Source organism: Vulpes vulpes, chromosome 1, assembly GCF_048418805.1.
Source record: "Vulpes vulpes isolate BD-2025 chromosome 1, VulVul3, whole genome shotgun sequence".
Taxonomy (NCBI): Eukaryota; Metazoa; Chordata; class Mammalia; order Carnivora; family Canidae; genus Vulpes; species Vulpes vulpes.
This window is the reverse complement of record NC_132780.1, coordinates 105,294,242-105,310,261: the sequence shown is the minus strand read 5'-3', so window position 1 is coordinate 105,310,261 and position 16,020 is coordinate 105,294,242. Positions and strand designations below refer to the sequence as shown.

Below are 16,020 nucleotides of genomic sequence, written 5' to 3'. Positions count from 1 at the left end.
AAATCTTTATCCCTAGTGATCCCATTTCATTCTTCATAAGAGATCAAAGTAACCTTTTAATCAGCTGTGAGCCCATCATTCTCTTGCTAAAACTAGTGGATTTTCTATTATTCTTGACATAAAATCTCAAAGCATTAATACAGTTCATTGGTCCTGCCTAACTGCGTCCTTATCTTTTACAAATTTCCTCTTCAGTCTAAGCACATGGGCCAGGTAAGTCCTTTGATTTTCTTCAACAAGCTTTATTCATACCAGAACATTTGCATTTGGTCCCCTTTTTTGAACTACTCCTCATTTTCCACCTTTTTCTTTTAGATAGATAGTGTCTAGCTTCAGTTCAAAGGTCATATTCTAGGCAAAACCTTCCCTGACCTACTCTAGAAGAAGACAGCATCTATATTTTAACTTCTTATCACTTATCACAATTGTAATTAAATAGTTAATTGGGTAATTCTTTTCTGGAATGTAAGCTCCATGAAGGTGGGCACTGTAACTATCTTATTTGTTGCTGAATCTCTAGATTCTGCTAATATAGTGTTTTAGCTAGAAGGTATTTGGTAAGTATTTGTTGAATGAAGAATGAAGTGTTATTATTTATTCATAGAATTGTCACTCATCTCTTTATCATTTAATGATACTTCTAAAACTTTTAGATTAAAAAAACAATTTTTTTTAACTTAGAATATTTGTAGTTTCAGTGCATTCCATGGAGGTTCTTCTGCAGACTTGTACTGCCTCTTTCCAGATAGTCTGAAGATAGCCAGCCCCAAGTGGCAGCTGCAAACAAGTGATGTCTTTGAGATCTAGTGTGTGTGTGTGTGTGTGTGTGTGTGTGTATACACACACACATCTATCATATCTATCTATCTGTCTATCTATCTTTCTATCTATCTATCTATCTATCTATCTATCTATCTATCTATTTTTTTAAGTAAGCTCTAGGCCTAACGTGGGGCTTGAACTCTGACCCCAAGATTGGGAATCATATGCTTTACCAACTGAACCAGCCAGGTACTCCAAGATCTGTTTTCTCTTTAAAGTATATGAGCACTTTGCTGTTTCTTAATATTATTTTTTTTAAGACTTTATTTTTAATCTCTACACCCAGTGGGGCTCAAATTCATAACCCTAAGGTCAAGAGTCGTCACATGTTCCACCAGTTATCAGCCAGGCTCTCCTGTTTCTTAATATTTTTACATTTGTTAAAGAAATAATGCCTAAAACTGGTTCCAGGGAATAGAATAGACACTCTTCTGATTAAACATTTCCAATTCTTTCAGACATTTCCCATTTGACATTTTTTTTTAAAGATTTTATTTATTTATTCATGAGAGACAGAGAAAGAGAGAGGCAGAGACACAAGCAGAGGGAGAAGCAGGTTCCATGCAGGGAGCCTGACGTGGGACTCGATCCTGGGTCTCCAGGATCACGCCCTGAGCTGCAGGTGGCGCTAAACCGCTGCGCCACTGGGGCTGCCCGCATTTGACATTTTTTTGAGTCCATTTGGTAGCCTATCCACACTACTGTAAGAACTATCCCCTAGTTCCAGAACTGAACACAGTTCTTCAAGTATTATTAGCAAAAGAAATACTGAATGAGTAGTGGCCAAAATGTAATGAGGCAAAAAGCTGGAGCTCCTTGCATTTATCAGTTTTACTTTTGAAAAGGGTATAGGTACAGTAAAAATAAATGTTTTAAAATGACTTATTTGTAGAAACAAGATAAAATTAAGTCTGTATCTTAAGACTATGAAGACATAAGATTATGTAGACTTACTAAGACTGTATATGATGTACTGTTTCACCTTTAGTTTTAAAGATTTTATTTATTTATTTTTAAAGAGAGAGTATGAATGCATGTTAGCAGGGTGAGGGGCCAGAGAGAGGGAGAGAATCTTAAGCTGACTTGTGCTGAGTGGGAAGCCCCATGTGGGGCTTGATCCCAGGATCCTGAGATCACAGCCTGAGGCAAAATCAAGAGTCCGATGCTTACTGATTCAGCCACCTAGGCACCCCTCCCCTTTACTTTTCATAATGCTTTCCTAATCAACAAATACTAAAAACACAATTATAGTGCAGAAAGTGGTTGCTTCTTGTGGTGAGGCATATAGATATATATTGTTGTTTCACTAGAAGTAGGCATAGATAGGTTATCATGAATCCAACAATTATAGATGTGTATGGCCACAGTTGTACACCAGACAGAATTCTGAACAAAATTCCAGTTTAAGTAAAATAGACTTACTTTTTAATATATATTTGAGAATGGTTAAGCAAATATTTTACTTATTTATTAGTCTAGTTAATTGCTTAAACTAAAAAAAAATTGCTTGAGGAACTGAAATTAAGTGAAATTAAGAACTTCTGGAGGTTTTCTTTTGGTATAGTTTGTGATTACTTCATGTATTATATACAATGTTTAGTACTTTATGTATTAATTATTTATGTGTGTAACAGGCAACTCAAAGTTGTGTTGACGAATGTCCTATGGACGGATTTAGGACGAAAATTCAGAAAGACCCTACCTAGAAACGATGCTAATTTATGTGATGCCAACAAGTTGCAATCAGACTCATTGCCTTCGACATCTGTTGACAGCCTAGAGACATGTCAAAAATTAGAACCTCTTCACCAAAGCCTTAATTTATCTAAAAGGTATGTTGTTCAGTATTGATTTTGTTCAACCTACCACATTTGAAATAATAGAAGTCCAATAATCTTAAAATTGTTAAGATTGTTGGAAATGATTTTTAAGAAAATCTGCATAAACAGGTGTGCCCCACTTTAAAGCAAATCTTGAAGCTGACAATCTCAATTTACAAAGTTAATGAGTTTTGCACTTCATTAAGTATGTTGACATACAATTATTTTTAAAACCAAGTATCCTTAGTACATTTAACTTACTTTATAATTTGATTCACATATATATATTTAGATTCATTTATGATATAAAATGAAGATACATACATAGATAAGGACCTAGATTAAATGACATGAAACATATGCTTAAGATGGACAAAATAAAGGTATATATATTTATTTATGTTTTGACAGAGTTTATGGAATCAATAGGTTATTTTTTATTTTTTGCATTTTTAGAATACCTATTACATATTATTTAATCTAAGTCCTTACTACCTTTGACTTTGGGAGCTGTCTTGTATTTTACATGTGTTTTTTTAAAAAGGAGGTAATACTGAAATACTACCCCCAAATTTTTAATGACAAATATACAGTTTAATTTTGAAAATAAGATCAGTTTTATATTTTTAAAAGCAATTGTATATGGAGTTTGGGGCTGAAAACTAGGAATTCGTTCTGAGAATTTATGATCTGTAATGTAATATTTTTAATGTATTTCCATTTACAGTTTTAACCCTTAAATGAATATGTTTTGAGGGAAGTACTTTGTTTTCAATTAGAATGACTTGTCATAGCTAAGTAGGGCTTTGATCATATTATCTGTGATCTGAATGGTAGTATATAAATGCTTTAAACCAAGTTCAGATAAAAACTGCTAACTTTCCATGCATTTATTTAAAAAATAAAAGTAGAACTTTGTCAAGATATCTGAACATAGTATTATATATTAATTTTAAAGGAGGACACTTCTTTAAAAAAAGGCCAAACGAAAAGCTAAGTAAATGAATTTCCTTATTAGATCATATCTGATATAAATTTATCTAAGATATCCTAAATCTTAAAGTCAATCAGGTAGGGGCTAGATTTGGATTATGTGTTCATGAAACTGAAATACAGCATGAAGTTAAAAGTCCCAATAAGATTCTAATTTGTTTTTATTGTGTGTGTGTGTGCGCGCATGTGTATGTGTGCTTATTTTTCTTTCACTTCATGGGGTGAACTACCAGCTAGTCCAGACCTTTTCTCTCTGCTCCAGGGGTCCTAAATTGAACCTGTTCCAAAGCAAATGCATTATATTTGTTCTCAGGCTTATTCCTATTTCCGTATCCTCTTCCTATCTGAGTATCTGACTCCTCTTTCTTATCCTCTATGTCCAGTCATATTTCCTGCATAATTATTTTTGCCTCCTGTTTCTGTCTTGAAATGATCTCTTCTCCATTTTTCTTGCCAGTACATCAGTTCAAGTCCTGATAACTTTGTGCCTTTATTACTATGGTAGTGTTGGGCTTCCTGTGTTTGGTGTTTTCTTTCTTGATTATTTCTCTCTATTGTTGCTAAGTTGTTCATTCTGAAAGGCAGGAGTTACTTTTTGCTCTGTAGTTTAACATCTTTCTGTGGTCCCACATAACCTTCAGGATAAAACAACTCCTTAACTTAGCATATAGGGTCCTTAATGATCTCACCTTCGCCTAACTCTAGCTTTGTATCTGTCTACTCCACATGGATAACTGAATTTTAGTCTCTGGGGCTCTAGTGTAGCTTAGTGAATGAATAGTGCTGTTTTATGCCTCTGAGCTCATGCTGTTTGTTCTTTTATTTTGCAAACAGTTCTACTTTGCTGCCATCTTTTAGTCCTTAACATTGAACTCCTATGCCATCCTTTTGAGACAGTTTCCTTCATTCCACCCCTAATTTGTGTTTAATTCTGTTTTTTTTTTTTTTCTTGTTAAGCAGCCTGGTCATATATCATAGCACTTACCAAACTATATTATGATATTTAGTTTCTCTGCCTCCCTGACAGTAAGCTTCAGAAAGGCAGGGACTACATTTTATTATTTTTACTCTGATACTAATACTTAGCACATAGTTGGGTGCATAACTAAATGCCCAATCAGTTTTTGCTGAATTCAAGGAAAAAGTGGTTTCCCAGCAGAGAGGAGAGTTACATCTCCTGTCTCTTTGATTGAACTGTGTTTAATCCTTTTTTTTTTTTTAAGATTTTATTTATTTATTCACGACAGACACAGAGAGAAAGAGAGAGGCAGAGACACAGGCAGAGGGAGAAGCAGGCTCCATGCAGGGAGCCTGACGTGGGACTTGATCCCAGGTCTCCAGGATCACACCCGGGGCCAAAGATGGCGCTAAACCGCTGGGCCCCCGGGGCTGCCCTGTTTAATCCTTTAAAACTAGTTATTTGCTCTGTAATTTTGGTGACAACCAGGAAAAGAGATATTGCAAGCTTCAAATAAGAAAATTAGAGAACAGTTTAGGGTATGGGTTTGGATAATGTTTTTCTGTCCAGAACTTGCTATGTGAAATAGGGGACTTACTCTTTCTTCAATCTTCACTTAACTTTGACATGATGCTTTTTGTCTTACTTCTCTTTTTATTTAGGTAAGACTTCATTATTTTAGAGAAATGAAAGAGAAGAAGATTTATTTTTGGTTTTTAATTTCATCTTAAAGTTTAACTTCTGGTAAACTAAAATTACTCATTCAATCCCCAAAATGACATTTTTTAGAAATTTTATTTCCATTTTAGGATCTAAAATAATATAACATTGAGAAGAAAAACAGAAAACATAATCCAGATACATCTTCTTAAATAATGAAGAAAGGAAAGGGGTCAAGAGTTTTAGAAATCTCAAATTGACAGTATGTGGAATGCCCAAATTTCTTTTTAAATAAGTAAACGTATTTTAGTGTACATTTTATGTCTTTTTTTTTTTTTTTTAGATTTTATTATTTATGCATGAGAGACACAGAGAGAGAGAGGCAGAGACACAGTTAGAGGGAGAAGCAGGCTCCATGCAGGGAGCCCACATGGGACTCGATCCTGGGTCTCCAGGATCACACCCTGGGCCAAAGGCAGCGCTACCACTGAGCCACCGGGCTACCCTGTATATTTAATTTCGATATGTGATTCACATCTATTTTCCTAAGAGATAACTTTCAGACATTTGTAAACCTTGGTCATTCGGCAGGGAAGAGTCTAATAGGACACAAATATAAGGTTTTTGAGAAGATAAACTATCTTTCTGAGGTGCATCAATTGGCACCAGGAGATTTTAGGGAAATATGGAGAGTGTGTACACATATTCCATTAAGAAAAGTTAGGTCCCAGCCATTGGAATATTCCTAATTGTATTTATTAATTTTTCTCTTAAATTTACACGTTTGAAGTCTTAAAAAATTACATAATTTAGATTTTGTGATGCTAAGACTTTTTGGATACTCTAGTATTCCTGTCACCTTAAGATTTCTTTAGGCCGATATAATTTTAGTTGAGTGATAATTTATTCACTTAAAATTTAGCTTAGTAAAAGAAAAGAGCAAGTTTAGAAAATCTGTAAATCACTTTTAAGAATTATTCAGCAATTAAAATTGTTTACATAGCTTAAGCTGATTTAGGAAGCACGTTTTGAATTATCTAAGATAAGAATGGATTTATGAGAACCCTATTAAAATGTCACAAAATACAGTTTTATTTATTTATTTATTTATTTAAAAGATGACAAGTTTTATTTATTTTTTTTTAATTTTTCTTTAAATTTATTTATGATAGTCACACACACACACACACACACACACACACACAGAGAGAGAGAGAGAGAGAGAGAGAGAGAGAGGCAGAGGGAGAAGCAGGCTCCATGCACCAGGAGCCCGACGTGGGATTCGATCCTGGGTCTCCAGGATCACGCCCTGGGCCAAAGGCAGGCGCCAAACCGCTGCGCCACCCAGGGATCCCACAAAATACAGTTTTAGAAAGGCATTCATCTAAATGACAACAAAATGAAAACTAAATTAGTATTGTAATTTTTTCACTTGCTAGGTTATAGCTTTATTACCAGATATAATTATGTTGTCTTTCAGCAAAGGATTCCATCCCTTTAAAAATTTGCTTTTAACACAAAGTTTATATTAATAGCTCTTGCCACTTTTTCCGATTTATTAAATTATTTGAATCTTAGGTTTACCATGCTATTTATTCAGGCAAGGAATCCACAATTTACAAGTGAAAAAATTAAGAATCAGAGAAAATAACCATGCAGAGAAACAATCAATAAATGGCTTTAATACTGCTGTACAAAATTTGTTTCTGTTTTGGTTTACCATACTTTAAAATGTAATTTCATAATATTAGTAAATAAACTTAAATGTCATTTTATTTTATTTACTGTTACTACTTAGGAAGAAAATTAGATAGACTGTGAAATAACAGTTTTTTAGTCCTTTCTTCCGTATTGAGTTAGTATGAAAGATGAAGTATACACATTTATATATTTCTTGTGAAAATTCAGAATCTTTTGAAATTCTAACTAGCCATGAAATTTCCATGGCCGTGCTAACTTATATAGTTGTACACCAAAAGATAACTTACGTATTATGAACTTAGTTATCATTATATAGATTTGTATTCTGTAAGGTTCACACGTACACAGTTGTGTTTCTTCAAGATACACAAATTACATGAGTTGCAAATAGTTGATGAAAGATGTTTGGGCTATGGGTGTGTGTTGTGAAGATCTGGATGTACTATAGGTATTGCTAAGTATTTAATTATGTACTTTTCTAATAAGATAGTTTCATCAAGATTGCAGAGTATGCTAAATTAGGACAATTAAGCACCATTTGAAAGAATAATTTATAACTTTGAGGAAGACTTGAATAATAGGAAAATTAAAGCGAGTTTCCTTTTACTATGTACTTACTATGTGCCAAGACTTGTACTAACTGCTTTACAGCTAATACCTCATTTCATCCTAACAACTTGTAAGGTAGATTTTCTCCTAATTTTAGAGATGAGAAAATTAATGCTAAGAGGAAAAAATTATGGTAAGTAACTTGACTAAGTTATATTATTAGGTGCTGAAATCAGAACCTGACCCTATTTTTGTCTGACTCTAGAGTCCTTGTTCTTAATCCCTTTACCAGAGTGCTTTTCACTCTTTTGAAATTTAACTTTTTTCATAAGTAAAGCAGGAGTTAGACTTTATTACATATTTTCTATGATATCTAAATTATTGACTTTTAAATACTCTGTTTAATCTTTAATTTTTTCTTGTGGCATTTTGTTCTCATTGTGATAGAGTGCTATCTCACTGAAAGGTATACCACTGCTGAGATAGTGCCTTGAACCTTCTGATAGTTTCAAAGACCCCCTGAGAGCTCTTGTGCTTTAGAGATGCAGGTTGGTATATAATCTTTTCAACTGACTTTTGGGGTCAATTTTGATATTTTTCTCTTTTAGGAAAGACTTTCAGCTATTTGTGTAACTTAAAAGATCTTATTTATCCTCCAAGGTTCTTTTTTTTCATATCTTTGCTTTTTGCTTTCTTTAAATATAGTGGCAAAATAAACCTTACAAGAATAGGATGATCATTTATTACTCAGAAGAGAATTCTGATCTATAAAATTTACTGTTTGCTGATATTTGTACTTTTTGTTGTTTTTTATTATTATCTTGAACACTTCATACAAAAGTAATCTTTTATGGACTCCATCTCTCCTGTTTGGAGAGATACCTTTTTTTTTTTTTAAAGAGACTCAGCATTTTTTTTTTTTTAAGATTTTATTTATTTATTCATGAGCGACACAGAGAGAGGCAGAGACATAGGCAAAGGGAGAAAGAAGTAGGCTCCCTATAGGGAGCCTGATGTGGGACTCCATCCTGGAATTCTGGGATCATTCCCTGAGCCAAAGGCAGACTCAACCGCTAAGCTGCCAAGGCATCCCAAAATCCAGGATTTTAAGGAGGTTTCTGTCAGGCAGCAAATACACAAAGCAGACAATAATAACCAGGATCCTTAGAGATTTACATCATATGAGAAGGTAGAAAAATATTTCTGCCCTTTCTTCTTCACAGTTTGTGGTTTTACTAGATAGCAGACTTCTTGCCCTTCTTTGTTCACTCAAACTCTGAGTTTAGGGAGTTGTATTTATGACTAACCTTTGCTTTTACATCATATAGACTGTTTGTGTACTTTTTGTGTGTGTGTGGAGGTTGTGCTGGAAATGCATATTTTCAAAGATTTCCTGTGGTATCTATAGAAAAGCTCCATTGTTTGGATCCTTTGGCCACTTTAGTATTAAGGATATGTGTAATGGAATAAAATAAAGAAACCAAAAGATAATAGAACCAGGTTTTTCTACTAGGAAAAGTTATACCTTCAGCCATTTAACTTTTCTGAGCTTTGAGTTCCTCATGTTTACAATAAAGAGCAAACTAAATTATATGAAAGGTTTCCTAAGATCTGAAATTATGTGTTGCCTGGAACATAGTGTGAAAAGAACATAATGCCTCTATGTAGTGAAAATAAGGAGAATCTCTAGGTACTATAGCAAATTAACAAAGTACCTGGAAGATCAAGTTTCACTTAAACAAAAGTACTCAGGCCCTTTCTAAGTGTTCTATTGTCTCTCACAAAGGATCAGTAAACTGTTGCAAGTGACATACAGATAACAGTCAAGGGGAATATCTGATGAAGAGGAAATAGGAAAACTTAAAAAAAATACAGTAACAAGAACTGATAATTTGGCTTGGGTTGGTCATTTCAGGACCAAGTAATTGCCTTGAGGTCATCATTGTAGTGTGGCAAAAAAAAGTATATCAGTTGTTCATAATAAAAATTGGCTAACCAAAAAAAAAAAAAAAAAAAAAAGATTATATTATCCTCTTCTGTTTAAGAAGATACCAGGCTTTTATATAGTATTTTGATGTGAACTGACCCAATTTTAAAAAGTTTGGAGCTTAAGAACTATACTTTAATTTTCTAGATATTTATTTATTAGCTCTTTCTTTGGTGCTGTTACATTAAACATATATATTACCACCAGTATGTGTGCTGTTTCTCTTATGGAATCTATCATTACCATAGATGCATTCAGAATGATTTCTTTCCTGTTGAATTTAGCATTTGTTGTTAATTATGAGTATGTAATTATTTATCAGGAACCTATCTATTGAATGAGAAGAATAAAGATTTCTTGATTTGGTTTGTAGTAATCTGTGTTTTTAATAACTATGGAAACGAAAAAAACATTTTTGAGAAGAATTGGTTAAAATTTTAAGCACCCCCAAAGCATTCATTAGTATAGTTAAACCATTATTGTAGCAGGCTAATCTGTGCCAATTTGTAAGACACAAGTACTTCTGAAATAAAGATTGTGTTCATATAGAGTATTTATGGGTTAATTTCTAGAGTGGTATAGTTCTAATAGCTTACTGTGCTAAGATGAAAATGTTTGAAAAATCAACTTCCTAGGATACATTTTTTTTTACTGCAAACCAGTACAGTACAGTGTTTGTTATTTTGTGTGACAGGATACCCAGAGTTATATTGACGAATGTCCTGGGAACGGAGTTAGGAAGAAAATACATAAAGACCTCATCTGTAACTGAGGCCAGTTTGGGTGATACAGACAACTTGCAATCAGAGCATCTTTCTTCATCATCTGATGGCAGCCTAGAATCTTGTCAAATTCTAAACCCTCACAAGAGCTCCTTTTTATCTGAAAGGTATGTTTAGTGACAACTTTATTCAAAATAAATATTCTCCTTATCTAATAAGCCTCTCTTCTCCCCCCCCCCCCCCCCATAGACATGTTATTGATGAAAGTGAGGCAAATGTGCTCTGATGGCTAGTATGACTTTTGTCCCCTGGTGGCTTGAGATGGCTGTTGGAACCAACAGTCTGTGACTAATAGTTCAAAAAAGTACACTGTACTTGTGTTTTGGGAAAACACATACAGACTTCTAATAAAAATTGAGTTACCTATTTCAGTATTTCTATTTATTTGATATAATTAAAATCTGTTCCTCTGACATTTTTCTGTTCCTCTTCCTCCTCTGTCCTGTTTATCTACCTGGCCATCTGTCGGTCTGTCCATTCATTCCTCTATCTCTCTATCTTGTCGTATTTACTATTTTTATGTCCAGATTCTAGAACTGCATTTGGCACTTAGTACTTAGGAGCTATTTGCTGAATGAATAGCTGATGTATTCCTCACACAAATGGCTTGACATAGCTGAATTCTATTAACTGTAGCTTACTGAGCCAGTATGAGAAAGGGAAATACGAAGTTGCTTTTGTTTTAAGCTCTAGGAGATGCTCCTGTGGGGACTGTAAATATAAAAGAAATTGTGGAAAAAAGCTAAGGGATATAAGTTAGTACTACTAAATCTTTTAATTCATTTACCATGAACTTCTCTTTTTAATTTTCTGCCTTCAGTGCTCGCTTCAGCAGCACATATACTAAAATTTAATTTTTTGCCTTCAGCCAGTACAATAAATAGTTTTGATCTGAGTGAAAAATTACTGATCCATTCTTACTTATTTTTTTTTTTTTATTTGCCGGGAATCATCCACAGGTAGTTTCTTGTTTGTATTTCTCTTGTAAGCCGAATTATGTTAAAGAATATTTATAGTTACCTTTTTTAAGAATCTGCAAAAAATTACTTATTTTTCTAACCATACTTTATTTTTATAAACTGTTTATTTCATATGAGCTTAAAATTTTATAAAATTTTTCTCCCTTTGGAGAATATTTTGTTTCTCATCAGTTCAGTTGTCATTGATAGTTTTGACTTTATTAGGTCATTTTCTGAATTTGCTAGAAGAGTTCAGTTACCAGTGTATTTAATGTATAAGTTAATGTACAATTAGAGATGTTAGAAATGCATTTATGAGTTTGCATTATAGGTGGTTATTTCTCCCTCCTCTACTAGACCATGAACTCCTTAAGGGGAGACATCATGTCTTAATTGCATGTATACCCAGTGCTTAGCTCAATACATATTTTAATTTTGTGCACTTGGGTTAATGTTTGTGTCATTTAATCTTGAGTTTTGGTTTCCTGAGTTGAAAGAAGGGAAATGACCTTTGAATGACCTTTTTCACCACAAAATTATTTATTATCTCTTTTAATTAAATATCACATGTGAGAATTCTTTGTGTACATAAAATATATAAATAAAAATGTTATTGATGATACTTTAAATAGAAAAATCACAATATGTACTGTTACTGTGGAATTCAAAAGACATTGGTGCATATTCATACTGTTATTTTTTTTTAAAGATTTATTTATTTATTCATTCATGATAGAGAGAGAGAGAGACACACACACACACAGGCAGAGGGAGAAGCAGGCTCCATGCCGCTGAGCCACCCAGGGATCCCCTATTCATACTGTTATGAAAAATAGCATTATGTGAGGATTCTATGGGACTGTCAAATTGTAATCTGTACTGTACAGGCTTTTTACCAATTTGGTATAAGGAATTTGGGGCCAAGATTTAATAATAGGTCTAAAATTTCTGGGTGTTCCTAAAATCTGTTCAGTGAGAACTCTAGCTTTCCTCAAGTCCTTTAAATGTTTATGAATTTTCCAGGTGATATTTGATGTGGGCTCTGACAATTCATTCTATTGGTGGTAATTTTCTTTGATTGTTGCATTTAGAATAGGCATAGACTTTGGAGCGAGACATCTGGATTCAGACCTTAGCAGTATTGCAAACATGCTGACTTACTTTGGGCAGGTTACTTATTTTGTCTTTAAAACAGAGATACTGGGCAGCCCAGGTGGCTTGGTGGTTTAGCGCCACCTTCAGCCCGGGGCCTGATCCTGGAGACCCGGGATGGAGTCCCACTTTGGGCTCCCTTCATGGAGCCTGCTTCTCCTTCTGCCTGTGTCTCTGCCTCTCTCTCTCTGTGTGTCTCTCATGACTAAATAAGAAAAATCTTAAAAAAAAAAAAAAAAAACAGAGATAGTAACACATCTTGTAAGATTATTGTGCAGATTTAAGGAGATAACTGTGTAATGTTCCTAATATAATGCCAGAAACTTACTAGGTGATTAATAAATGGTAGTCATTATTTTTGAGTGTCTCTTATTGATCAAAAGTGCCATTAAAGGCTGGTGTTGTAGTTGATACTACTGAAGTTTCCTATGGTGAGGATGTCGTTATCTGATCCTGAGATCACTGCTACTCCCGTTACTATTACCAGTGTTGCAAAGGCAATTATTACAGCCATACTAGTATTACCATTTGTTTTACGGAGGAGTACTGCACTCCTTTTTTAATTTTTTTAAAGATCTTATTTATTTATTCATGAAAGACACACACACACAGAGGCAGAAACACAGACAGAGGGAGAAGCAGGCTCCATGCAGGGAGCCTGATGTGGGACTACATCCCAGAACTCTAGGATCACGACCTGAGCTGAAGGCAGACACTCAACCTCTGAGCCACCCAAGTATTCCGAGTACTGCACTCCTTAAAGTGAGATTTGGTTCTCTTTTCCCTTAAAATGAATTCATTTTGGGGAGAATCCAGAGTGCCTCATAGAAATAAATTGCAAGTATGACCATACCATCACTTCAGTAGATGTGCCTGATTAAGACAATAGCACATGAATACAGAGTAGGCTCAAGGATGGAATTCTTGTATGTAACCAGCCTCCTCCCAGTCTGCCTATCTTAAACTCAGAAAGAGTAAATAGAAATACATATCTTCTAAGGAGACAGGATATTTTGGTGTTATTGTTATTGCAAAGAATGTGGCCAACTCTGTTAAAAAAATATAATGTCAATTAGCAACTGATACTTGGTGGGTAGGAGAATGGGGGCTATGACTGAAAATAATGAGGAAGTTTTCTCTGAAAGTCTAGCACTTATGCCCTTCATAAAAGCCTATAGGAAAATGTTTTATAAAGGCTAAAAGTCTTATTTTAGCCTTAGCCTATCTTTAGTGTTCAGAACTGTTAATATTGACTGTAATGACAACTTGAATGGAATTATGCAGGAAAAAAAAAAACTGTGTTTTTACGCTGAAAATAAAGCAATAGTAAAATACCAAGCATGAAAAGCAAATTGGAGTTAAAATGGTCTCTTTCAAGTAGCATATTTGTTTTTTCTAGATGGTAATTTATTATTTTAAAATACAGATATTTATTAAGGTATTACTCTTTTAAAAACTTTTAACTAAAAAAAAACTTTTAACTAATATTTATTGTTTTTATTATGATAATACACTGTGAAAAATGCAATACCTGTAGTAACTTATTTAGTACGAGGTTGAATTAATTTCAGTGTATTTGCTTAACTTCTTTTTCTATGCTTAAGTTTACCTCATCTGTAAATTGAAGTAATAATGCCTAGGTATGCAGATTAAATGAGAAAATTTGCTTTTCTCTTGTAACTTAGTAATTTGCCAATCAGTACATAGAAATATACCTACTTTTACAAATATTTGCTTCCTTGTGACTGAACATTTAGGATATTTTAATTTTTTTTTAAAGATTTTATTTATTTAGTCATGAGAGACACGGAGAGAGAGAGGCAGAGACAGGCAGAGAGAGAAGCAGGCTCCATGTGGGGAGCCCGATGTGGGACTCCATCCTAGGACTCCAGGATCATGCCCTGGGCTGAAGACAGGCAGGTGCTCAATTGTTGAGCCACCTAGGTGTCCCTAGGATTTTTTAATTTTTTTGTTTGTATAGCATTGCTACAGTTAAGTTTGTGTACTTATTTTTATAAATTCTTATAGGCCATTCTTTTTAACTAGAATTAAGTGTTACCATTGAAAAAATTTTTGATAACCTGTTGACAAAAATAAGTGTTTACATGAAATTGCTTTCATTTTAATCATTTTTTGATTTTTAGTCAAGACAGAGTTTGTGTTTCTTATGTGAGTTTTCTTAGTCTTGGTATGTATTGGTTCCATCTGTTTCTTACTTACTTTTAAGAACTCTTATTAAATTTTTTCAAGCTTCTATTTGTTAATTTTACTTTGTTTATAGTATCTTCTGTAGTATATAAATTAAAACTTTTATTTTATAAAACATGTTAGTGTCTGACCTCTGTGTTTTGGCTTATTCTTGGAAAGACCTCTTTAGTCTCAAGTATAAAAATAGGTTAGTCAAGTGATATTTTAATTTGTGGTGATTTATATAAGAAAATCAGATCCAGGACAACTATCTTGAGATTACTTTCTTAATTGAAGTTCTCACTCCTTTTTTGCATGTATGTAGTGTGGTATACAAATGTCTTTGGGTGGTTGGGTTGCTTTCATCTTCTGGCTGTTGTAACTGTTATGAACATTGTTGTGCAGATGTCTCTATCTCTGCTTTTTAGTTGTTTTGCATATCTACCCCAAAGTGGAATTTCTGGATCATATGGTAATTCTATTAGTAATTTTTTGAGGAACCGCCATATTGTTTTCTATAGCACCAGTACCGTTTTACATTGCCATTAGCAGTGCATAAGGGTCCCAATTTCTCCACATCTTTGTTAAAGCTTGTTATTTTCTGTTTTTATATAATAGCCAACCTAATGGGTGTGCTGTGATACATCATTGTGGTTTTGATATGGATTTCCCTAACAGTTAGTGGTGCTGAATATCTTTTCGTGTGCTTAGTGGCCATTCATGTATCTTCTTTGGAGAAATGTCTGTTCAAGACCTTTGCTCTTCGATGAATCATGTTGTGTTTTACTTTTGAGTTTTAGGAGTTCTCTATATATTCTGAATCTTATTAGAAATATGATTTACAAATATTTTCTCCCATTCTTCTCTGGCCACATGGTATGAAGTCATAAATCATTAATGGAAGGAAAACTGGAAAACTCAAAAGTTGTTGGAAATTAAACAGCACACTTAAAGCAACCAGTGGGTCTTAGAAGAAATCACAAATAAATTAAAAAATGTGTAGTGATGAATGAAAACGAAAACATGGGATGCAGCCAAAGCAGTACTAAAGGGGAAATACATAGCTGTAGTTGCTTGCATTAAAAAAGAAGAAATATCTCAAATCATCAACTTAACTTTATAACTTAACTGGAAAAAGAATAGTTTTGCCAGATACAGGATTTCTGGTTGACAGTTTTTTTCCTTCAATACTTTATACTAAACCAATGTCTTTTGGCCATCATGGCTATTGATGAGAAACCTGATAATCTTATAGAATATCCTTGATATGTGATGGGTTGCTTCCTAGTACCTTCAAGATTCTCTCTTTGCCTTGTCTTCTGACAACTTGATTATAGTGTTTCTTGGTAAGGTCTCACTGAGTTTAGTAGTCCCTTGGGTGTCTTGGATGTTTATATTCATGTCTTTCATCAAATTTGGAAAAAATTTTTAAAAAGATTTTATTTATTGA

At 33.8% G+C, this 16,020-nt stretch overlaps 1 protein-coding gene across 12 annotated transcripts in view; it reads left to right on the top strand.

The window, feature by feature from the left end:
- The window catches only part of SENP7 (SUMO specific peptidase 7), a 147,875-nt gene that overhangs the window by 71,351 nt on the left and 60,504 nt on the right, over positions 1-16,020 (top strand). For 4 of the 12 annotated variants that reach the window (XM_025989965.2, XM_072721699.1, XM_072721694.1 and 1 more), the window contains 2 exons: positions 2,457-2,654; positions 10,185-10,379. The exons of 3 other annotated variants lie outside the window; for them this stretch is intronic. In XM_025989965.2, coding sequence (XP_025845750.2) covers positions 2,457-2,654; positions 10,185-10,379 — 393 coding nt within the window. The remainder of the gene's footprint in view (positions 1-2,456; positions 2,655-10,184; positions 10,380-16,020) is intronic. 5 more of the 12 variants (XM_025989968.2, XM_072721720.1, XM_072721730.1 and 2 more) reach the window with 2 other exon arrangements.